We start from the raw sequence: 24839 nt of genomic DNA, 5'->3' as shown, positions 1-24839 counted from the left end.
TGGCAAATAACAATTTTTCATCATTTACTAAAAAGGAATTATTAGTTTATAAGAAATAACATTTTCCTTTAACTATTTAAAACAATAATATACGTAAAAAGGTACCTGTTAATTCAGTTCAACTCAGATTAACTTGTTCCTCAAAAACAAAGAAAAATAAAGCATTGACATCGACAAAATTTCAGTAATACAATCAGAACAAGATTCATCTGTTTGAGAGAGAGAGGAGACAAACCCCACGACAACAAAGCCATTGGTTCATAAACATTGGACGGGGCACAGATGTGATTGCTTGTTAATGGACAGGGTATCTTGTAATACTCATTTATCATAAATGAATCTTTGGACGAAAAATATTGGTTGTATTGCAGTTTTTCCAGGAAGAATACAAGATACAAGCTCTGAGATGAGATAAGAGGAATATACATGGCCATATTTGTTCTCTTTACAACAATCCAACAACACAGCTTAGATGTAATCGGTTTTCCAAACCTCGTAAGTGATGACCTAAGAGCATACACCTGCCAACAAAGAAGACGGCAGTTTAGCGCTAATTAATATGTGTACCAAGTTATCAAAATAGGACTGTTAAGTACTCGGAAAACATATAACATGGAAAACATTTTCCATGAGAACTATTTTCCAATGCTAAATGCAAATAAAATATTTTATTTCTTTGTTTAGTTTGGTGAACAGAGAATTTGAGGTGTTAGGGATGAAAGCGTAGGAAAATTAATTTCCTGCTGTTTGTGGAGGAAATCATTTTCTAAGTGATGAAAAACTTTTTTCCACCCAAATGATCCGTTTTAATTCCCTTAAAAAACCAAACAGAAAATTGGGAAAACAGTTTTTCAAGAAAAATGTTTTCTGCCAAACAGAGCGCTCCTTAAATAAACATTTTAAAGAGTAGATAATTCTTTGATGACAGCCAGAAAGCAATAAATTACGAACCAAAAGAGAAGTTTTGCAAGTTGATCCCGGGAAGTGATGAATGTTTCACTTGCTTCACTGTTACCCACTTGGCGATCCTTCATGCTCCCAATAGTTGTATTTTCTATAGGTTCAGATGGGGAATCATGTTTGAAGAATTTCTGTATCGTGTTTTGAACAAGTTCATGAATTACTTCTTTTACTTCTACTGACGATGGTTGTGAGAGCTCCAACACCTGTATGTGTCAAACATGACATCAATCAATAACAAAAGGATGATTAAAGATCGAAAAAGAACGAATTACCATGAAGCCAAAAATTTACCATAGATGACTCTAAGGATCGAAGATACTCCAACAGATTATTATTGTTACCCCTATTTGATTCCATATGAAGGGTATCCTGCTTCTGCACTTCTAGTTCCTGAAATGGAAAGAAACATTTATTATCAGAATTCACATACATGGTTGCAATGAGACCACCTCCCTCTCATCCAAAAGGGGCGGATATATTTTTCTCAAGACTGTACTAAAGGGGGTATATGAGCAAGACCCTTGACACAGCCGACTACATAGCCCAAAAAAAATCAACATTAGAGATCGTAGGTAAGTGGTAACAATGATTATACTTTCATTCGGCCCTGTTGTGTTGTATAAGAATTTAGATAAATGATTCAACAAACCCTATGAGTAATGTCGTAATCTACGTGATGCAAATCTGAAACACTGCATATATTCTTTAGGGTCCACCTTCTTCCTTTCTTTTGGATCTCACCCAAACTATCATATCCAATTCCTCTCCATTCGTAGCCATAGGAGTCACTTGCAAGAAGCTCCAAATCCAAGAAAAGGCATTTATTAAGCAGCCGCATACAAAACAGCTTCTTTCTTTTAACATCCATAACGTGTTAGTGAAAGAGCACTTGAAAACCTCAAGTTTGATTCAATTATTCAAATACTCCTACTTATATGGACTGACTAGAATAACCGAAATACATGATTTTCTTAGTTGTATCAAAGTAAGAAGTGCAAGAAAATATCACTGTGGAGAACTCATCAAGAAACACTACAAACTATTAACAAAAACTTAGGGATTTTCATTAACCTCCTATGAAGAAGGAATAACCTTGCATTTGAAACATACATTCCAGATTGGTGATCAGCATAAGCAGAATACGCCTCTGCTTCCTTCAAGACTAGTACAGCTTCCCATTGTGCAACCATACAAGAGTCCTAACGCTAGCTTACTAACAAGCACCTCTATTGCATATTGAAAGGGCAGGTAAAAAGGTCGAAAATATTGAGATGCAAAAATATGGTTAGATATCAGATCTGCTACATGATACCAGATTTGTGAAAAAGAACAAATTATTTCTAGTCTTAAAAGGCACCAACAAATGTACCAATGATGCATCATTCTTCCCATCAAAAAAACATCTTTGATAGAAAGCTAGCTCAAATCAATCCAGCACAAGAGTGAAGAACACAAGCAGCAAAGAAAACTGCCATAAGTAAACTTCAAGTACACTAAGAAACCACCTTAAATTCTTCACTCTTGAGTAGCCTATCCCTTCGAATACAATTGAAAGTAATCAACAATAATTTTCCAATCACAGAATAAATCATGAAACAAGATAAGGTAACATAAATATCACTAACATGTACCAAGCACATACACTCACCTTCTTTGCAGAGCTCAACTCTGATTTCAACCGTTGGATATATCTCAGAGCTTCTACAGGTAAACCCTCGAAGCTCTCGGAAGTAATTTGTTGAGGGTTATCAATAGCTAAATTTATACAAGCATCTGCACCTTCACATTCTCGTCCCTCATAGTCCACAGCACACACTTCATTGCCGTCAAAATTGCATGATTCTAATTTATCAATAGACAATTCAAAATTTCTCGCCAGTGATATACGGTATTCTGCATTCCAAAGTGTATACCTATCAGATCAAAAACATAAAAGAGAGTTTGATTAGGTGGCTGATTCATTCGCTATTTAACTAATAAATAATTAAATATAAAAGTAAAGTACCTATAAAGATGCATTTCCTACCAAATTCGATAGGTTTTTAACACCCAAACAATATAAAAGTTAAAAAATCTAACAGCAAAAAAGAACTGCAAAGATGACGAAATTCACATAAGAGTACAACTTAACAATCTATCAGTTGCATGTGCAACTGAAATAGACAAAATCAAAATTGAACTACCTCACACAATCCACTAAAAACTAGTCCTCAAAAGTTCCAAACATCATTACCCAATAATGTTGAGAATTCAAGATAATAATAAGTTCTGTTTCATCTGAACAGAAGCCTTATTCTGCCCAAAATCACCATTACAATTTACACTAGTCACAAACAGATAGTCATTTTTTTGCCGAGATCTATATATATATGATGCTAGTTACATCCTTCATCGATCTTACAGACAGACAAGAACGAAGGGAGCTATAAAACCAATCTAGTATAAACCATCATCCAACAACGAACAAACTCACATATCACAACGCATTCAAACAAAACATCTAATATCACAAAAACGATCACTATCACAATACAATGAGAATTAACCTCAAAACAGCATTCCTAATCGCAATCAAGAAGTAAGGTCCCTTCTCCAATTCATCATTGCCACCAATATATCTCAAATCCTTTAATTCACATCAAAAAAACTGTGACGGTGCTCGGACACTGCACATGAATTTGACATTTCGAGAATGGCAAAATATATGGAATTGGTTTACAAAATAGCCTGGTCCTGACAAAAGCTTCCACTTGACAAACATAATTCACATGATATTTCTCCATAAAAATGCACGGCCTATCAACATCAGAAATTCAGATAGTATTCGTTTATTTCTACCATCAACAACACTATTAATCCAAATATCTCTACTTGCCTATCCGAACAAAACACACCAATATCCGAAATTCACTGAACACAAAAATAATCCATTGCAAACACTCCAAATTCAACATCTAACAATCAAAACATAAACCATCTAATTAAGCAAGACAAAACATTTTTACCCGGTGATAATGGCAATACTAGAAGTTGATGAAGCGGAACCTTAGAAACCCTAGCAGAAACAGCAAATAACACCGAATTCTAAAAAATCCGATACTATTCCTTAATTTATGTTTCCATCATCAACAACACTATTAATCCAACTTCATATCATATCTCTACTAACCTACCAAAAAAAACTAAAATATCAAGAATTCACCAAACTCAAACATATCATTGCAAACTACAATCCTAAGTCCTAATTCAACAACAGACTATCAGAACTTCCACAGCTGAACAAGCAAAACAAAAACCATCATATTGAGCAAGAAACAAAATTACCCGGTTATAATTGAAGATACTAGAAGTTGATGAAGCGGAACCTTAGAAACACAAACAGAAACAGAAAACTGATCGGAAGGAAGAAGTCCAAGCATAGTAGAAATAGTTTGCTTCATAGAATCCTTCGCAGCTTCCGAAACACCTTTGGAAATATCGGAAGTATCAAGAGGTTCGATTCGCTTCAACATAGTAGCAATAACGGCGAATTCTCTAGAAAATTCCGATTTCCGAGTATCAGAAAGTCCTCCGCCGTCAACGCCGGAAACAAGACATCCAACGATTCGATTCTTGCGAGATGAGATTATGGTTGGAGACAGGAAAGAGCGAGAAGATTGTAGAGAGAGAAAAGGAAGAAGATTATTTTGGTGTTTGTGATGAAGTAAGGAAGAAGGTTTGGGACAGAGGATTACAGCTACGGTGGTTGTGGAAGCCATTGAAGCGATAATTGAAGCTTTCTGTCTTTTTTTTGTGTGTCTTTTCTTTTCTAGTATTATAATAATAATAATAAATAATAAATAATAAATAATGTAGTAATGATAATATCAAAAGGAAATTTTAAGCTTTTTTTCCAGGGTTATTTTATGTGGCTCTCTGTGTTTTTGCGATTTGTTTTCTTTTACTCCATATTCTATTGGAAGTTTACCGGCGATATTTAGATTCATTAAAAAACAAGATAATCCAAGTGATCCACGGTTTCTTTCATTTTAATGTAAAAGATGAATAAATTGAATAATTCCAGCATAATATATATTAAATTTATTTACTTTTTAATATGTGTTTTATTATATTTATGAATATTAGAATTTTAATTTTTTTTTATAGTTATCATTATCATAATGATAAAGCAGTGGGTCATTGTAACTTGTATCTATAATATAATTATTATTGAAGTTATAATCATTTTAGTAAAACTTTTTTTAAAGAATATTTAAAAATAATATAATTAATTTGTAAACAAATGAACATTTTTTTGAATAAATATAGATCAATGTTGCTTTGTAAATTATAAATCAAAGATAATAATTTGTGCATCTTTATTACATAACACTATTTATTACTATATTGTTTTTCAAATTTTAATAATGTAATAGTCCCAATTAAAGTTTTTAATGATGGTCAAGTAAATGATCTTATAATCATCCTTAGCATTTAATATTCCTATAATCATCCTAATTTAATGACGTCATCTTAATTTAAAGGAAAGAAAAAAATCTCTTGAGAAGATGACAACTCATTAATTTTTTAAGTTGCTTATGTCAGCTGTATTTTGTTTTAGTATATTTTATAGATTATAGATTAGTAATAATTATAAATAAGCCCTAAAGTGAAAGATAATTCTCAAAGAGCTAATAAGTAATACACAAATTATTTTATTTTATTTTTATTAATATTATTAATATTTAAACTATTTTATAAAAACATCTTAATAACTTATAGTACATATCAAAAAATGTAAATTATACACAAATGTATTTTTGAGCCTTAAAAAACTTAGGACTCGGCCAATAATCCACTTTACATCGGCTATTTGGCAAACATGATGACTAGCTAATTTATTTTAAAATAAAATTGAAATCATGACTAAATAATCATTATTGGATAAATTGATATTAATAATTTAATCTTTCATTCATTCGTTGTGAATAATTTTATATTTGGATAATTTTTAATAATTCAATCTTTATCTTTAGTTTGCTATCACCATAATATTTATTTTATAATAATTCAACATTTGCCCTTAGTTTGCTATTAGCATATCTTATTAGTATGTGCTGACAGCATACCAAGGGTAAGAGTTGATTATTGAAAAATAATTCGAAGTTGGAATTATTTATAGCAGATGAGCGAAAATGTTAAATTATTAGTATCAATGTTCCATTTGTATGTTATTTTACAAGTCCTTGGAGCGAACGTCTTGTATTGAGACTAATATCCCAACCGGCTCAATAGTAATTTTTTATAATAGGCGGTCAGTAATTGGTCTATTTTAGATTATAATTGATACATATCAAAATTGATTTACTTAATAAGTTATAGTTGGTCATTTAATTAAACACTTTAGTATAATCGATCACCTTAAAGTCTAAATTAATCACTTTAACGTCGAAATTGAAGACTTAAAATAATTTGTTCATTGAAGGTTATAAACTTGTAAATATAAATTGATCACTTTAATGTCAAAATTAATTACTTTTAAATCAAAATTAAATTTTTTTATTGATTTCTTTTAAAAGTTAATCACTTAATTGATCACTTTATATATAACTAATTACTCTAAGGTCGGAATTAATCACTTAAACGTTGATATTAAGGACTTTAAAATAACTGATTTTTTAAGATCATAAACTTGTGAGTATAAAGTGATCACTTTAATGTCAAACTTGATCATTTTAGGGTCAAAATTGAATTTTTTTTATTTTTATTGATTAATTTAAAGTTTGCTTTAAGTTAAAATTGATCACTTTAATGTCAAAATTAATACCTTTGTATGTAACTGATGGCGAGTATTTGTGTTTTGAATATACCGGGGAGTGTTTGCCTTTGAATAAGTTGGTTAATCAAAATAACTAATGTATCCAAACCTATGCTTTCCCAACATAAGTTAAGTCTCCTGTAGATCTGATTTAATCTATTTTAGTGCGCATCAAACTAACAATAACAAATTTTTAACAATTTATTTTTTAGAAATGAATTTTCAGTGAATTTTGAAATAACTAATACACTTATTGCACACTACTTCCTCTGTTTCATAATACTTACTACTAAGTGTGACATATTATGTGGAAAAATCACTATTAGTAGCAAATATTATAAAAAGGGATCAAGTATAATATTATAGACTAAGAACATGTTCTCTTCATCTGATCTTATTGGATCTGATCTTAATTTACTAAGGTCTGATCTGATCTGATCTGATCTAGTCTGATCTGGTCTGATTCAGTCTGATTTGATCTGAATCTTTCTGATCTGATCTGGTCTGGTCTGGTCTGATCTGATTTGGTCTGGTCTGATCTGATCTGGTCTGATCTGATTTGATTTGGTTTCATTGAGTTTGTTATTAATAATAGTAGTTAAGGTATTATTATTATTATTATTATTATTATTATTATTATTATTATTATTATTATTTATTTTTTAAATTTTTCTTCTTATTATTATTATTATTATTTTATTATTATTATTATTATTATTATTATTATTATTATTACTATTATTACTATTGTTATTATTATTATTATTATTATTATTATTATTATTATTATTATTATTATTATTATTATTATTATTATTATCATTATCATTATCATTATCATTATCATTATCATTATTATTACATACTACATAGTTTCTCCATCTAATAATAATATACATTATATTATAAAAATTAAACATCAAAAACTACGATGTTTCTGCTTCTCTTTGAATTGATGCCCCAAATATCGTTGACTATATTTAGTTGAATTCTATAATATTAATAATAATAATAATAATAATAATAATAATAATAATAATAATAATAATAACAATAATAATAATAATAATGGTATGGTTTGATCTGATCTGATCTGGTCTGGTCTGGTCTGATCTGGTCTGGTCTGGTCTGATCTAATCTGATCTGTTCTGATCTAGTCTGGTCTGATCTGTTCTGATCTGATCTGATCTGATCTGATCTGAATAGTTCTGATCTGATCTGATATGATATGATTCCAATAAGAATAAGTAATAAGTCAAAAAAATAAGTTGAAGAGAACACCTTCTAAGTCCAAAACTTTAAAAAAAAAAAAAAAAAATTTATCGTGAAGAATATTCGAAGGAAATTCCCTTTTAAAAGCACCCAATACTTGTATATAAAACTACCCTAGGTTGTTACTTGTTACTCGTTACTCGTTACTTTCTCTCTCATTATTTGCTTCAACCCAGATAAACGTCCTGCCTGCTTGTTGACTCCTCTGTTTCTCTCACCCCTTCCAAGTTTCAACCATGGCTGGTGGCTTCCGATGGGTTCGACCCGAGGTATTCTCTATCTTCAATCAATCAATCTGCTTCTATCTTTCTCTTTCTAAATTTTGTTCTTCATCCTACTTTTTTTTGCGATTAACTATACTTAGATCTAGGGTTACATAATCTGAACTAGACATGATGCTTTTATTTATAATTAGATCGTATTAAATACTGAAATTGCTGATGGTTATAATTTGATGAAGTAACGTGTAAAACTATCGGCAGGTTTACCCTCTTTTTGTGGCAGTTGGTGCAGCTGTTGGAATTTGTGGATTTCAACTCATCCGCAATATTTGCATCAATCCTGAAGTCAGGTATATCTTTTTCCTCTTTTTTTTTTTTTCCAATTTTTAAATTTATCTTATTTATTTATACACTATGGATTTCATGCGGTTATGATCGATTAGTATGATGTTTTTTTTTGCTTTGATTAGTATATGTAAATCATGTGTTATGGCTTGTTATGAATGAATTATCTTCAGGTTTTTCTAGATCGTTTTTTATTTTTACCATTGATTGGTAATCTTGTGGATTTATTGATGACGATTTCAGTTTTGCTCCAAGTAAGATTTTAAGATCACTAATCATAGTTCGTTAAAAAAAAGAAATGTAATTATAGGACATTAAGTTCTTCATCGGTTGTGAGGAGAAATTTGTTTTGAGGTTGATTATGCATTTCAGTTCTGCTCCAAGTAAGTTTTTAAGATGAGTAATCATAGTCCATTCAAAAAAAGAACAGTAATTATATAGGACTTTAACCATCACTGGTTGTTAGGAGACATTTTTTAGGATTTTAAGTACCTCCCTAAATTTGTTATAAGATGGGATAGCGAGTTGATTAGTTTAGTGAGTGGAAAATCCATGATACTGATATGATTGGTCTGAATGTTCACCTTTAGGGGCATATTTGTATTGAAGGTGAATATTCAAGAAAAAAAAAGTCAAATTATACAAATGTAGCTAATTAGATGTGAATTTGAAAGGATGATGAAGGATAAATAATATAATGATATGAGAAAGATTGAAAGAAAAGAAAAATGATCAACCTTATTTTGGGAGGAGGAGAGAACTATTTTCCCTCCATCCCGCAAGGATAAATATTTACCCCCGTAATATGGACTAGTTCTTTTGTTTTTTCTTTACAAGTATTTCTTACATTTTATAAGAACGATATTCTTCTAATTTCTACTTTAATAACCTTACTTTCTTAGTTTTACCTTTATTTCCCCCATAAATATTTACTCTCAATACAAGCATGACCTAAAAGTAAAATAACTCAGCTACCATTCCTCTATGATAGGGGTTTTAAATAAAATGATACGGGCATGACCTAGCTGGGACGAGCCTTAGATTGCTTGACTGTTTACCCTTATTACCGGCTTGTTTCACAATGATAACTTTGGCCTTTATGATAGTAAACCCGATATAGTCATAAAGTAACCGAACCCTAGAGTTTGAGATTTTGTATTGATTGAAAGTAGGAAGGGTTTTATATTATATGTTTGTCAATTTTATTGTTCAAGTTAGAACCGCACTAGCATTGCTTTATTTAGTTTTGAATCATGGATGACTAATATGTTGTGTATGTATGTTTTGATCCCTGACTGAGTACTAGAAAGAGGTATAGTTATTAGGTTTTTGTTAATTACTGATAGTGCAGTTTTGTTTAAAATGTCAACATTAATGGAATTAAGTGAAGCTGTAGTAACTATTGCCAATCTCCCTAATGATGATGCTGAGAGACAGGGTGTTCTCTTTGTTTCGTATTTAAACTTAGTTCACATTGAAATTAGATGATTGAACAACTTTGTACTTATCTAGAACTTTTTAGATATTGGTTGTGAAGTTTACTAATCTTGATCTGAAACATTAATCAGCAACAGTAAAAGGGTGAGGAGAAGAAACCTGTAGTTTGGGCTTGTAGGTAATTGTAGTTGATGGAAGCTGTTGAGCTTTTGTATGTTCAGTTCATACAAGTAATTCTTTCCCCTAGTTCCATTACCTTGATTTAAAAGCGATACTCTTTATAGAAGTATAAAGTTGCATGTTGTTGATTCGGCCCTTAGCTGATTGCATCACAATAATCTGCCTTTGAAATTCATATCAAATAAATCCGACCCTTTGATGCTGTAGAGTTCAGCCCGTCATGTGCTGATCTGGGATCAAAGTAATTGAAGTCATTTCTTGCTCCTAAGCTTTGAAGTATAAAGATAGTGATATTGTTTGATAAACCTGTATTTGGGACTTTAATGGATGAGAACATGGTTTGGTTATTGCTGAAACTTTCAATGAAGCAAATAAATACTCTAATGAGTTCAAATTGAGTTCTATACTAAAGACATCGTTCCTTCTGCTTCCTTTATTTCTCTCTCTATCCTTGAAAAAACTATGAATAATGACTGTCTTGAGTGATGGAAAGTAAAGCTTTGCTTCAGCTTCCATTTATCAACATGCAATTGAGCATCTGGTATAAACACAATCACTGACTGATTGACTTGAGATTTACCAGATTTGTTAATGAGTTGAATTTTTTGACATGTTAAGGAATATTACATTCTGTTGATGCAGCCATCATTGACCAAACTCTATGATGAGCTAATTGTGAGCTAATTGTAATCTTTGACAAAAGTGATGGAAGTTTGATGTTTTTTGAGGTTAGTTGTATAAGCTAATTTTTCTGCTAAAGTTCTTGTTCTGTATAACCTGTATGAAGCAAGTTTTATTCAATCGTCCTATTTGTAAAAAAAAAATTATCTGATGTCACTCGTCATGCCTTTTCAAGTAGTCGTCCGGCTTCTGTTTTTTCTTGAGAAAAACTTCTTGCCTGCTGGTTGCTTGCCTAGCCCATTTGATAATTGTTAGCGGTTCATAAAAACTTGTTGATTAATGCTGCAAAACTTTCCTTGAAATATCCAGGGTGAATAAGGAAAGCCGAGCTGCTGGAATATTGGAGAACTTTGCTGAGGGAGAGAAATACGCAGAGCATTCACTTAGAAAATTCGTGCGCTCCAAAAGCCCTGAAATCATGCCATCTCTCAACAGATTCTTCAGTGATCCTCAGTGAAGTCTCCAAACCGTTTGCGTTAACTCTTGAGCTATGTTAGTTCTTTGCTGCAATTTGCTTCATTGTTGCATTCAGAAATGCTGTTAGTAATGTGATATAAATGCTTATATACCGGAATAGCATTGATGTTACTTGGTCCATCTCTATATTTTTGAACTCATTGAGTTATTGAAAAACTTGTTTAACCCGTTAAGGGAGACTGTAAATTTGAAACCTCCAAAACCTTATTGCTTGTTGAATAATCCCTTGTAAGTTGTGATTATTTTTCTATGTTCCCAACTTCCCATTGATTCAACTTCTAGGGATGTCTAGATTTGGAGTTGCGACACGACAATGCTATACTTTTAAGCATGAAAGTTGAAAGGCTCGGTAGATTAAAGGCAAATGATTGGATAATGCTATGTTTGGGAATGGTGATTGTATTTGAAAACATAGATTTGATTCAAATTAAATATTTGGCAAGTGAAAAAATTTCAAATTTGAATTTGAGTTAAATCGACCAAGACACCAATTGAATTCTCAAACATTGTCATTCTTAAATTCTTCATTTATAATTTTATAATCGAAATCTACAATTTGAAATGAAATGTTTGTTTTCAAACGCAATCTAATGAAATTGTGTGAATAAGAATTAAAGATGAATTGAATCCGAGAATGAGAATATAAATGCAATTTGACTCTTATCTAATAAAAACAACATGATGTAAGATCAAATAAGAAAACTACTTAAAATAAGAAAAAAAAAAATTTTGGTCACTATCAAAGAGTTACTATCTTATAAATTAAGAATATTTTTAAAAATATTATTTTTATAACATTGTGACTTTTATAATTTAAGTCTTTTTAGTTTAATAATATTAATTTTAAATTTTTTATCTTATTAAAATCAAGAGTATAGAATATTTTTTTATTATCTTTTTTATTTTAAATACTCTTCTTAATAAAACCTTCTTCATAATAACATATATGAAAATTATAAAATGTTCTAAGCTAAAATATATGTAGTACATTTAGATAAACTTAAATATCATCTCTATAATAATAGCTCCTCCGAAGGCCATTCTTTTAGGCTCATTAGTTATATTCTATATTGAATTAAATTAGTATATCACCTTTAATTCAACTCACTCTATTTTAAAAATTATTTCTTTTATCTTTTGAGAAGTAATAACCTAAGTCCTAAGATAATTGGCTCTTTATTGTGTTAATTTAGAGACCAACATGGAAATTTGTTCATTCAAGACTTTTTTTTTTAATATGTAGCGGTAATAATAATAAATAGTGTTAAAGATTTATTTATTTTTTTATTTATCTGTTAAATTCTATATTAATATATTTTGAAAGTCATGTAGTGAAAAGATTTTTCAATAATATGCTTTGTATTTTTTATATATAAAAAATTTTCAAAATATTAATTTTTCTTCTATGGCTCATTTCTCTTTCAACGTCAATTTTTTTTGGATAAACTCTTATTAATTTAAAACATTAATTGAGAATTTGAAGCTTTTTAACTTGCATTGGCTAAATCAAGCCTTTGAGTTCACAAAGTTTTTCTTTTACGTTGAAAAAAATTCAAATAAAATTTGATAAAATTTTATTTTTATTTTGCGCATGTATAAATTGTTTTATTTTTAAAAAACAAAAGAGGTATTATAGATTTGAACCTTGGTATGTACATTTTTTTTGGTTTTTTTAAGTGTTAAAAACAATGAACTTTCCCATCACATTCTTCCTCAAACAGTCTACATTCTTCCACCAAAGGCCAAATTCATTCATCACTCCCATCTCCAAAATCGCCATTCGCCGCTGCCCCACTCACAACCGGCCACCGTTCCCCTGCCCCACTCACCGCCAGCCACCGTCGCCAAAGTCTGCCAGTGCACAGCAGGTAGCCCGCAGCTAGGCAGTAGCCGCAGCACCATAGCCACAGCACAGATATGTAATTGTTCTTTTTTTTTGTTCTTCCATCCCAAGGGCCAAAATAAAACTTTTTTTTAATTGTTCTAAATTTTTTTGATTGTTTTGGCTTATGTCAGTTAAACATTTTTTGTTGATTTATGATTCGACATCATTAACCTTGGTTCAACGATTGCACATGAACCTTTATTAATCAACTTAGGGTTTCTAGCTAGTACATTTTCAAATTTAGGGTTTCATTTTTGATTTTTTGGAATTTTAATTGGTTGGTAATATGATTTTACAATTGCCCATTAACCTTTGTTTGAAATTGATTCGACAACATTTGATTTTGTTCTAGATCTGACTCTTGGAAGAATAATATTTATGTGAGAGGCCAAGGAGAGGAGGGAGATGAAAATGCGATTTTCAATTGTTTCAATAACAATTCAATGGTTTAAGGAAAGGCAGGGAAAGGATGAGAATAGCTATTTTCCTTCCTTTAATGAATAATCTCTTTTCAAATTGTAATGATTTGGAAAGAAACGTATAAGCTTATGGCATGATCAAGAGTCTACAACGTTTAGCATGAATTTATGTTTATAGAAGTATAGCATAATTGGGTTCCGTTTGCTAGCTATCATCATATTCATCAATGTATTAACATAACATTTTTTGCACACAACATTAATAGGACAAGACAATTAGTAATTCATCTTGAGTGATAATAATAAACACAAGCGGAATCAGTTTAACTAGTGGAGTATATGATAAGAGATTTTCTTATGACATGGCTGTGAAATATGATTTAGCTACTACCTACTAGCTAGAATTGATTAACTTTTCATTTTGAAATGTTCTTCAAGATGTGTTTATAATGTGTTATGACTTATGAGCCCCTTCCCTTCAATCTTTTCTATGTGAACAAGCTGTTATTGTGCTTTAGCATTACAAAGTTGATTATGATTTACGTCTAAGTTTTATTTCCGTATCCAAAATTGACAAGCTTATGGACGGAAGCAAGAGTATATTGTTCTAACATACAATGGCTATTGCTGATAGTAGTAGTGTTAGTGGTATACTATTATCGTGCATTGCCTGTAAATGGGATTGTTGTAGTTTCAGACTGGTAGTAGTATGAATTGTGGTATGTGGACATTATTTGGTATTTAAAATTTACTTGAGAAGGTTTCAGAGATTACCTCTTTCCCTTTTCTTTTAGTGCTGGAAAGCTGAGACAAGGGATATCATCATGACAAGCTATTTATGGAAGAAGTATGCAGATTATGTGTACACAAAATGGGAAAGAACAATTTTGTGGGATATGATTGAACCTTATAGACGGCCAAAGTCTTTTACCCCACTCGTTACTATATATGTTGCAGCATTCTACACTGGAGTCATAGGTGCAGCAATCACAGAGCAACTATATAAAGTAAGTAGCATCACATTCGTTGGGATTTTTGGGTACAAAAATTTGAGGATTGTTTAAAATGTCTTGCGAAATTTATCTTTTTGAAAAATAAGTTAGTACCAAGAGTGTATGCCTTTCTTTGGCTGGTTGAGAGGTTTAGTGATTTGTTTCTTATAGAATGGAAAAGATTCTACCCAGAATAAGATCTCAAATTTGGAGTTTGGACCCTCATGTAGTTTTCATTACAACCTGAACACGATCTCTGTTGCAACTGCGCTCTGACTTCTATTGGAGCTGTGAGATTCAGTTTGAGGCTTTGAGCTCAGGCTTTGAGTTTCTACTGTAGTTATAGCACCTCCAATTTAATTTCCATTACTTCTTTTTGTGTGAAAATATCATCCCCATTTGAGTGCAAAACAGACCTACTTGATAGTCTATTCCTATCCTGAATTAAATTGCATAACACTAAAAAGTACACATAATCAAGATAGCAGCTAAGATGTTCTGTGTACACTAATCTGTAGAGTGCCAATCTGGTAGGCGAGCAAGTCTCATCAAGGATAACTGATTGTCGAGAGAATGATAGAAAATTTTTTGTTGGGTGGCATTTGTTTTGTCAAGCATTGCAGTTGTTAACCATTAATACAATTTTCATGTCTCCATCCATCACTGATTTCTCCCTAAAAGGGTGCTTAAGAACTCCAATGTTTTCGCTAGAATTTACTATGCCTTATTACGACATTTCCCTTTAATCCAAGTATCTGTGTCAATCCTAGTGAGTGTGGATTAGTTCCATGCTACTAGCTTTGAACACATAGATGACAAAGAGCTGATGTTAGCACTTTTGAGTTAATTATATTGCATATGATATGGCAATGACAAAAATTAGGAAAAATTACCGAAAAGCACCTAATAAAAAAAATTTTGCCAAAAAATACCTAACAAGATTTTTTCTTTCCAAAGAGTACCAACTAGCCACTTCAGTTGGTTGACCGTCATATTTTTGCTTTGACTCGCGAATGACTAGCACGTGAGCTTGTTAATTGGTTTATTTTCCACCAAATATTCGAGCTCCTCTCACTCCTTCACCCTTTTTTCCTCTTCTTACATTGTTCATAATTTTAAACCAAAACATTGAAGCTTAAATCGATTGTAGCAAAGGGCATTTAATTGGGAGTCAAACCAAAAGATGACGGTCAACTAACAACAATCGTTTGTTACTCTTTGGAAAAGAAAAAATTTATTAGGTATTTTTTGGCAAAATGTTTTTTATTAGGTACTTTTTGGAAAAAAAAATTACTAAATACCTTCTGGTGATTTTTCCTAAAAATTATTATGCTTTTCAAACTTATGATTACTATTTATTTCTTGTTTTTCCTGCCATTTATTTAGTGATGAATTATTTGGCCTGTTCCACTTCACTCTTATGGTCAATTGTTTCAATTCTTAATGTTTATTGCTGGAACCATGCAGGAAAAATATTGGGAAGACCATCCAGGACAGGAAGTACCTTTGATGAAACCTATGTTTTACGGTGGTCCTTGGAAAGTATACAGAGGCGAGGTTCCAGTCTACCCAAGTGACAAACCTAAGTGAATTGGGAATGATGGTATATAAATAGCAATCCTGGTGTTTACATTATTTTACATGCATATTGCTATATTTTGAGGTTGCATTAGTTAGACTGAATCAAAGGCCCGTTATTTGGCTTATGCCTAAGTTTCGATTCTTATAGAATGAACTCCCATTTCAGATGCTTGTCAAATAAATGTGATTACAGTTTCAGCTCTAAAAGCTTGGGTTGTATATCAATCACTATCATTGTGTGACCCTTGAGTAATCTTTTTTCTACACAAATGCGTTGTTTGAAACTAAAAATCTTGTAATACATTCTATTTAAGCTACAATTTACAAATGACATCTAAATTCGAAGGAGTCTGCGTATAGAAGTGTTGATTGCGAATGAATACATATTGTGTCCGAGCCAATCAGCACAATCAAGATCTATCTGCTGTGGGGGAACCTCTGCATCAACTAGAACATGAAGCAGCCTTTCGTGAACTCCGACCAGTCCATTCGAGCAAATTCACAGGCTTTGACGAACCTGTGTTAACTAATCAGTAAATTGAAGAATAATTTGTGCTTTGGGAGACATTATCAAGCAAGGATAATCTAGTAGCTAAATAAATTGATACCTGCAATATAGTGTATAGTATTCATTGTGACAAACAAAGTGTTTTGCCATTCACTTAATTTAGCCTTTTAAATTTTTTTCCCTATTTTTTTGGCTTTTATTTTGATTACAAGGCAGGTTGAAAGGACTAGAAAATCAAAATTATTGTACTTGCTCGAACTGAGACAGAATTCGATTCTAACTTTTGAGTTTAAAAAATATATATTAACTATTTTTCTTTTCATCCTATTCATTACTATTTGATCGAGTTGTGAGAATCAATATTTCATATAATAAGGGGTTCTCTTGATAGAAAGAGTTCTCAAAAAAATTAATTATAAAATCAAATTCCTCCAATATTATTGTGAATTTCATCTCATAAGTAATAGCATTAAACTAAAAAATAATTTGATTTTAAACATCAACTTTACAATTCAAATTGCATTTTCAGGTTTTTCTGGGATGATTTCAGATCATGAGTTTATATTTTAAAGTTTGAGTGCAACCCTATAGGTTTGGAATGGGTTTCATGCCAATTTCAAAATGAAATTGACAAATTTAGGCAGAAGCAGAACAAGAAACTCATTGATCTGTGGGTACAAAATTGAATAACAGAACGTTTTACTCTTTCTTTACATGTAAAACCTTGAAAAGGAGCAGTGAAAATCCGAGAATGCGAATATCTTGCTTTTTCTAACAAAATCAATCAATTATTCTGCGGCAAAATACAACCCGTCTGAAATCGGGATTTTCAACTCAGTCAAGTTGTTTTGTCCAATCGAAGGGTTCCCAATCTCTTGCAAATGCAGCGACAGCTTCCTTCTGAATGTCAATAGACTCATACCTCCTTCGACGATACATATTTTCATCTTGAGACTTTAGCATGCCCCTAACGACATTGAGACCAAAGCTGGTTTTCCAATCTGTTTCGTTGTCAATTACATGGACAAATCCCTGCTTAAGCCCAAACTCAACATGGAAGTAAGGGAAGTTCTTGGGAATTGAAGCACGCAACCCTTTTTGACTCGTATCAATTAGTTTTTTTGCATTGTGCTGACTCCACTCGTCTTCTGCCTCATCAATTGCCTGCAAGTAAAAGGATTTTAGCTCAGACTTGCATGGAGGTGCAAGTAAATTACAACATTCTCCTATTTTGCACCTAAAATCATGCCGTTCTAGTCAATTAGTACATGAGTCTAACTCGCAAAGTGGATGATGCATCACAATGGGTTTTACCGAGACACCCAAAAGACACCTGATTGGGAAAAGAAATGTTTTGTGCAACCTTCCCAAAAGATTCAGAGACCATTATTCTTCATCACGACCAAACGAGCTTGGGAAAAAGAGCATAACTTCCTATCGAAAGAAAAAAAAATGTTTTATCGCATGGGCTCATTTTCAAGCAGGCAACACAAGACATATTGTTCACACTTCACATCTAGACGTCCAATTTTAAGTAAAAAAATACTCAAATACTAAGAGAGTGGAACCTTTTTAAAATACAGAGGAGCTTCTTTCGCCATGTCCTGGGGCAAAGGAATGCACTCAATCAAGCAATGACGTTTCTGGGTTGCCAACCAAATCACTGTTTCCAAGAAGATTACTTCTTGGTCTTGCTTTTTAAACATCATAATGAGGCACTTCTTGAAGTTGCGGATTTCTTCCCAAACATTATCATCTACCATTCTTGTGCCTTGTTCGTGCTGTTGAGGTTAATATTACAATTATAAGAATATAATTAAGACTTCCACAAAACAGAAAAGAACTATGGTGAAGACGCCAAAAGTAGACACAATTATGTAAAATAAAAAGAGTTTTTTGAATGGTTTAAACAGAACAAGTGCAGAAACTTTTAAGCAATAAAATTGAAAAATAACCAGAAGCAACTTTTACTTAACAGCAAAAAACGATACCTGCAATGTTACTATGCAACAATGGCCAGGGGCAACTGGCTGGAACTGCGGCAGCATCAGGTACGTGAAATTTCCTATAGCTACAACCAGATGTTTAGGTCTACTTGGGTTCTCAAAACAGAATATGCATCGCTCCTGCTGTGTAACAATACGCTTTGCAATAGATTTCCTACCGTCAAATTTACTCTCATGGACAACACCTTTCCTCTTGCCCTTTTTAGCGGGCGCTCCATCATAGTCATATTCATCATCAGCCTGAGTAGAAGTGCTATATTTTTTATTGTTCATTATTGTTTGCGCCAAATGCCTATCACCATCGTCTTCCTTCCCCTTATGCCGCAGCTGTTTATCTTGCATAGCATATCTGAACAGTTTAAAAAAGAAGTGTACTCAACAAGCAGAAGACAGAAATCAAGAATTAAAATTTAGAATGACATCAGGCAGGCATTTCCAAGGAAACCTCACACTTTTACGTAAAAGCAAACGAGAAAGGAATATGAGAAGAGAAGGGGATGGAAAGAGTGGGGGAAATAGGAAGTGAGAAGATGTAAATTACCTGCTTGCACAGACGTCGTTTTTTAGTTCTATTAATCTGTCCTCTTGAGGGTGATCCAATTTATTGTTTTCAGCTTCTCTCTGGTAAATATGAGAAAAGCAACTCCAATTATCGGAACAAAGAAATAACCAAACTTATATAGCTTAAAAAGGATAGTTCCAAAAATAATCTTTAGAAGGGGAGGAGGCGAGTTTTTCCAGGGATGAAAACTGCAGCAAGGGGGGAAATCACATTTAGATGTACACACCATTTTTGTAAAAATTCAGATTTCCAGGAATCTAAAGTCAGCTCGAACATCTCATATCTTAAATTGATGTCATTAAATGAATACTTATTAATGGTCTCCTTCTAATGTAAGCCAATTATAACTAGAATTTTGTCTTGTGTAAAAAAGGCACAATGCTCTTCTCGGATCCTTGGCAACTTCGAATCAGATAATCAAGTTTACCATGAAAAATCTGAAGCAAAATTAGAGCAAGATATTCATTAACCTCAATGAGTTGTCATCTTTAAGATTTAGTCTATGCTAGATGTACACCACATCAGCAATCAGGTCAAGAAACTTACATTTTGCTTAAAAAAGATAAAATCTAACCACTTCTAATTTCAATTTTTTATGCATAACAAGATCATCACCACCTACTCTTCCCTGCTCAGTTTTCAATAGGGGGAACACCATTTGATAAGGTAAAACATAAAGCAAAGAAAATCTCACCATAAGTTTTTCAGCCTCCTCATGTTTTCCTTTCAGTCTTAGCTGCATAGCTTTTGCGGCGAGTTGATTAGCACTCAGAGGCTGCTTCTCCTCACTAATCTTAACTGCTGAATCAGATTCTGCCTCCCGTATAGCATCAGTTTTTGAGTTTAAAGCATCATCTGAGCCACCTTCAGGTCTTTTGTGATGGTTCATGAATTCATTCATAAAGTTTCCATCATTTGAAAATTTATTTAAATTAGAAAGAGCATTTAAAATCAGGGCTGCATCCTCGCTTCTCAATTTTTGCCCTTTCCTTCTCCCCCAGGATAAGGAATCATGAACTTTAGGTGCTTTCATATCAGGATGACGGACAGAGACATCTCTCAGAGATTCACGCCTCGAATCCTGTAAGATAGACAACTTTGAAAAATTAGGAGACCAACTATGTGAATCCAAGCAAAAGCATAAAAAGAAAAATTTTGCCTGAGCAATTCTCAATTTTTGAAGTTCTTCGACAATATACTATCCAAGTAATATATACTCCAAAAAGACTAAAGTGGTAGCTCATTGTAATATCTGTAGAAATGTAGAATCCAGCAGTGACATAATAACATAAATCACAATAAAGGTGACAAGGATAAAAAGCCAGATCATTAAGTATCACACCAGTACCGCAATTTCTTGGTATGCCTAACAGCAAATACAAAAAAATTACTCCCACTGTCAAGAATTAGTTGCCACATTAGGGTTTGATGTTTACCAACGCATATCTTTTGAGAGCTCATATTCCTAATTTAGATACTTCTAAAACTCACATTAAAAATTGAACACGGAAATCAAGACAGATCTAACAATATTACTCGCTAAAACTTATTGTTATACATTAATAAAACAATTTTAGGTAAGTAGTAATAGTATATAAACAGTGAACGAAACACTTATGTGGTAGCTGATTATGGAGTAGGGACGGAGTCCGGAGGGACATCAATATCAGAGAGAGGGAATAAAGTTTCTGTTGCATGTAAATCAATAACGATCTCTCACGTTGATTTGTTTTGGTTAATAAAGCCTACCCCTATGGCTTTGTTGAGTAGTAATATGAAAAGCAATAATTCACAGAATTTTAAGTTACCCTTTCAGAATCCTTTTCACTTTGATTATTCGAGTCTGATTTAACATCTCCAGCTGCTCCCATCCTCCGGGATTTAATTGCATGCAAATGAGCACGAGAAGGAGCAGCACCACGAGATACAACAGACTTTGCAAGATTACCAAGATCTCCCCATCGTTCTTGAACAACCTGAAAAAATACAGTGGCCACATTTTAATGTAAGGAAAAATTTTCAAATCGCATTTACCATAAAACTTATGGGCATTATACATACTTCATCAATATTTCGTCCTTCGCGTGCTGCTTGCTCCTGTGCACGCTTCAAAGCCTTCAATCTCCAGCTTGCTCCCCCATCCCCCACCAAGGAAGATGATAAAAGTTGTTCACTACTGCCCTGTGTTTCATTTGCATCTTCTGGATAGCCACTTCCATTGTCCCTCAGATACGGATTCAGTTCTCTAGGATTTACTTTTTGTGTCTGATAAAAAAGGATGAGATGAGTTCTTCAAAAATTGTGAATAAATGCCATACTAAGAGAGTTTGGGGGAAGTCAAGGAAACCAGCAGCTAAGCAGGCTCCAAAACTATATGCTATAATTATTGTGTCCACAGTCTACCACCTAATCAATGGAAACTCTCGTGCCTAACATAATAGTGAACCAGAGAAACACTGAATTAAACAGATTAAGTAATAAATAAAAAAAGTCAAAGAAAAATGAGAGTCAAATTTTAAAACTGTGCACTAGGTGAAATGGGGCATACCAAATTACCAGTCAACGAAGATTTTGTTGAGGTATTCAGATTAGACAAGCCTGCAGTTATCTACACTTAACAAAGTTTGTGCGTTCACCAAAACTCATTCTTGAATTACATGCAATTCACTATTCTGAACACCCCAATTAGGCTATTACTCATAAAGCATTGTCGAATTACAGAGCTGAAACAGCATCAAAAACCTCACATCTCTCAACCCCGACCCCAAAAACGCCAGTACGTTACTGAAACTTCATTGTCTTATTCGTCTATTTTACAAGCACGTATAGTGTTAAAGAGATGATTTAAATTTGTTAAGTGCATAGAATACTTGCAAGATTACTTTCACGATGAATCGATTTGTAATTTTCCCGGCCAAAAAAGGTTATTTCATCAATACAAGTTAATTGAAAATAGTTGCTAGAAACAAAAAATATCAAAACTATGCTTCAATCAAAATGTAGCAGTAGAACAAGCAAACTTCAGATAAATGACAAAGCCTTTCTTAATAAATATTAGTCCAACCAATGTCTGTTGATCCTCATATTCACCAATCAGTACTGATGGAAAAAAAGTCCAGGGTTTAGTTTAACCTACCTCTTCGTGTCCGGGCTCTACTTGCTGCTCCTCAATTACCGCCTTAGCACTATTGCCAGATCTTTCAGCTGGTCTAAGCATCCAGTCCAATCCCATTTCTTTTCTCTCAATGTCAATGTTAATTGCATTGGCAGATTCTCCAACAGCACCTATTTTTAGTTCACAACAAATATGTTGATTAACACCTCTTTTATGCTCGTGAATGAAAACCACAAATACCAATCAAAACGAAATAAAACTAGCACGAATCATGTACCAGAGACATCTGACTCATCACCCTTTCGATCCCTACCTTTACCTTTACTCCTACCCTTCCTTCTTCCTCGACGACCATCCTCATCACTCTCGGAGGGAGACGAAGAATATTCATGTTTGCTTCTTTTCAAACTCCTCCTAGAACCACTCTCATCATCATGGCGCCTCTTACCCTTATCCTTTCGACTCTTGCACCTCTTCCTCTCACCTCCTAAGCTACCTTCACTAACAACATCTGATGAAGACGAATCCGAATACTCTTCGGAAGAGTACCACTTCTTCTTCCTGGACCCTTTCCTAATTTTCTCAACCCCTTCATCATCCGAACTACCGTAATCTGAACACTTCTTCTTCCTCCTCTTTTCTTTCTTACTACTACTCAGTTTTCGTTCATCCCCCTAAAAGAACAATGAAATTTTTTCAGCTATTGTAAATAATGGAAACAGTTACACTCGTATATCCCATCTCAATTTAAAAAAAAAATTCAAGCAAAATAAAACTCCAAATACGACAATTTACCTCATCAATTTTGTCCCGGGAGATGAATTTAACACCTGAGAGCATTTTTTCACCTGAAACACGAAATTCTGTTATTCAAAAATAATGAATTAACTCAACTACAAAACCTAACTTTCTAATTCCATGAATTTAAACAGTTGAAGTGTACAATTATACAAGACATTTGCACAAACGGTAAATTTAATCAAATAAAATAACACGAATTTAAGAAATTAACAATAGGGATAAATTAGGGCAACTGATTTCGAGATGAATGGGAGGAAGACTAAGGAAAGGCCGCTATAAGTACATATGAAGAAAACAACATTAAAAACCCTAATTTTTCCACGATTTGGGATCTTTAAGTGATGAACATACCTGATCAATTGTTTAAACTGGAGCAGCAAATGAATTCCGGCAGGGAAAATAACAAGCTAAGAGCTTTCGGAGTTCCACTAAATATACATACCGATTAGGATTTGGTGATTTAAGATTGAGAACTAAAATGGCAGATTGAAAGAAGAGTTTGGCAGGGCTCTTGATAACTACCAAAGGTATTAATTATAGTTTGGAGCCTTTTCATTTTATTGCCAAACTCGTTTAGTGCGGATTACTTTTAAAATTTTCAATCAATAACATTTCTCTAAAAAACTCTCCTTCAACACTTATTGAACTAAAATAAGCTAAAATTAAAAATCAAATTACAATGGCCAACGAAAATGAACATCAATATGATTGCGGCATCAATATGATTGTATTAAAATTTGATACATGTTCACTCTTTTAGCTATAATTTTAAAAATAAAAAGCATATAATTGCAATGTTTGCAGTATTAGAACCTAGTCTTCAAGATCTTTTCAATGCTATATTATATGCCCAATTCCGATAACCGAGCCAGAAATGACGATCGTTTAAAGTTTATTTGTGCTGAAATTTAATATATGTTCAATCTTTTGGGCATAACTTTTTATGGAAAAATATTATTGATGCAAGATTTACGATCATTAGAAACTAAACTTCAAGAGCTTTCCAACAACATATTATATGCCTAATTCTGACAACCGAGCGAGAAATGACGATCATTTAAAGTTTACAGAGATTTTTAACATCTAGTCACGCAACGACCAGACCGCGGTATGGTCGCGTAAAACACGCGACTCCACCGCGTTCCAGTTGTACGTTTTACGCGACTATACCGCAGTCCGATCGCGCGCGACTGAATGTTAGAAATCACGTCAAATGTCAAATGTTATCTTTAGTATTTACTCAATTTAGAATTTGAATTTTTTTTTAATTAAAGCTAAATTTAGTTAAGTATTTATATAACTTGTTATAGTAATTTTATATGCCTAACTTAAAATTTGATACGTTTAATTGAATGAAAATGTGTTGCTCAATAAATAATTGTTTTAAATATTAAGTTTTTAATTTTTTCTTTTAAAATTATATATTCGATAAATTTTATCACGATAATATATACTTGTATTATTCTTTAAAATTATATATTCCATTCAATACTAGTTTTACTATAATTTTCTTTTCTTTTACTAATTTTGCTCTTGTAATTTATATTTTATATTATCCCTTTTATTAAATTTTTTATTATATTTTCATATTGAAAAA

The 24839-nt window shown here is 32.5% G+C and overlaps 4 protein-coding genes across 7 annotated transcripts; 2 read left to right on the top strand and 2 right to left on the bottom strand.

Annotated features, from left to right (window-relative positions):
* Positions 1–135: 135 nt before the first annotated feature.
* LOC130803616 (uncharacterized) lies at positions 136–4792 on the bottom strand. The gene is made up of 5 exons (XM_057667802.1): positions 4288–4792; positions 2612–2876; positions 1255–1353; positions 952–1166; positions 136–521 (listed from the first exon to the last, which is right to left on the bottom strand). Exons 1-5 carry the CDS (start codon positions 4719–4721, stop codon positions 446–448), a joined length of 1089 nt encoding a protein of 362 aa, XP_057523785.1. The 5' UTR covers positions 4722–4792; the 3' UTR covers positions 136–445.
* A 3351-nt stretch (positions 4793–8143) lies between these two features.
* Positions 8144–11615, top strand: LOC130803614 (uncharacterized). The gene is made up of 3 exons (XM_057667800.1): positions 8144–8301; positions 8515–8603; positions 11206–11615. Exons 1-3 carry the CDS (start codon positions 8269–8271, stop codon positions 11351–11353), a joined length of 270 nt encoding a protein of 89 aa, XP_057523783.1. The 5' UTR covers positions 8144–8268; the 3' UTR covers positions 11354–11615.
* Positions 11616–13015: 1400 nt separating this feature from the next.
* On the top strand, positions 13016–16578 carry LOC130803613 (uncharacterized protein At4g29660). The gene is made up of 3 exons (XM_057667799.1): positions 13016–13292; positions 14472–14684; positions 16137–16578. The coding sequence occupies exons 2-3, from the start codon at positions 14502–14504 to the stop codon at positions 16257–16259; spliced, it is 306 nt and encodes a 101-aa protein (XP_057523782.1). The 5' UTR covers positions 13016–13292; positions 14472–14501; the 3' UTR covers positions 16260–16578.
* Positions 16579–17407: 829 nt separating this feature from the next.
* On the bottom strand, positions 17408–23835 carry LOC130803612 (uncharacterized). Of its 4 annotated transcripts, none has more exons than XR_009039937.1 (12): positions 23594–23791; positions 23237–23289; positions 22719–23115; positions 22463–22611; positions 21388–21591; positions 21135–21302; positions 20021–20407; positions 19306–19385; positions 18750–19113; positions 18327–18539; positions 18092–18192; positions 17790–17922 (listed from the first exon to the last, which is right to left on the bottom strand). XR_009039937.1 is itself a non-coding variant. In XM_057667797.1 (12 exons), exons 2-11 carry the CDS (start codon positions 23279–23281, stop codon positions 18145–18147), a joined length of 2055 nt encoding a protein of 684 aa, XP_057523780.1. In that variant the 5' UTR covers positions 23282–23289; positions 23594–23791; the 3' UTR covers positions 17791–17922; positions 18122–18144. The 4 variants fall into 4 exon arrangements, 3 of the variants coding, with proteins under 3 accessions (XP_057523778.1, XP_057523779.1, XP_057523780.1); XM_057667797.1 differs by having other exon boundaries at positions 17791–17922; positions 18122–18192; XM_057667795.1 differs by lacking the exon at positions 18092–18192 and having other exon boundaries at positions 17408–17922; positions 23594–23835.
* Between the last annotated feature and the right edge of the window lie 1004 nt (positions 23836–24839).

Source organism: Amaranthus tricolor, chromosome 17 (genome assembly GCF_026212465.1).
Source record: "Amaranthus tricolor cultivar Red isolate AtriRed21 chromosome 17, ASM2621246v1, whole genome shotgun sequence".
Lineage (NCBI taxonomy): Eukaryota > Viridiplantae > Streptophyta > Magnoliopsida > Caryophyllales > Amaranthaceae > Amaranthus > Amaranthus tricolor.
The sequence above is the reverse complement of the archived record's forward strand: the minus strand, read 5'-3'. Positions and strand labels throughout refer to the sequence as shown.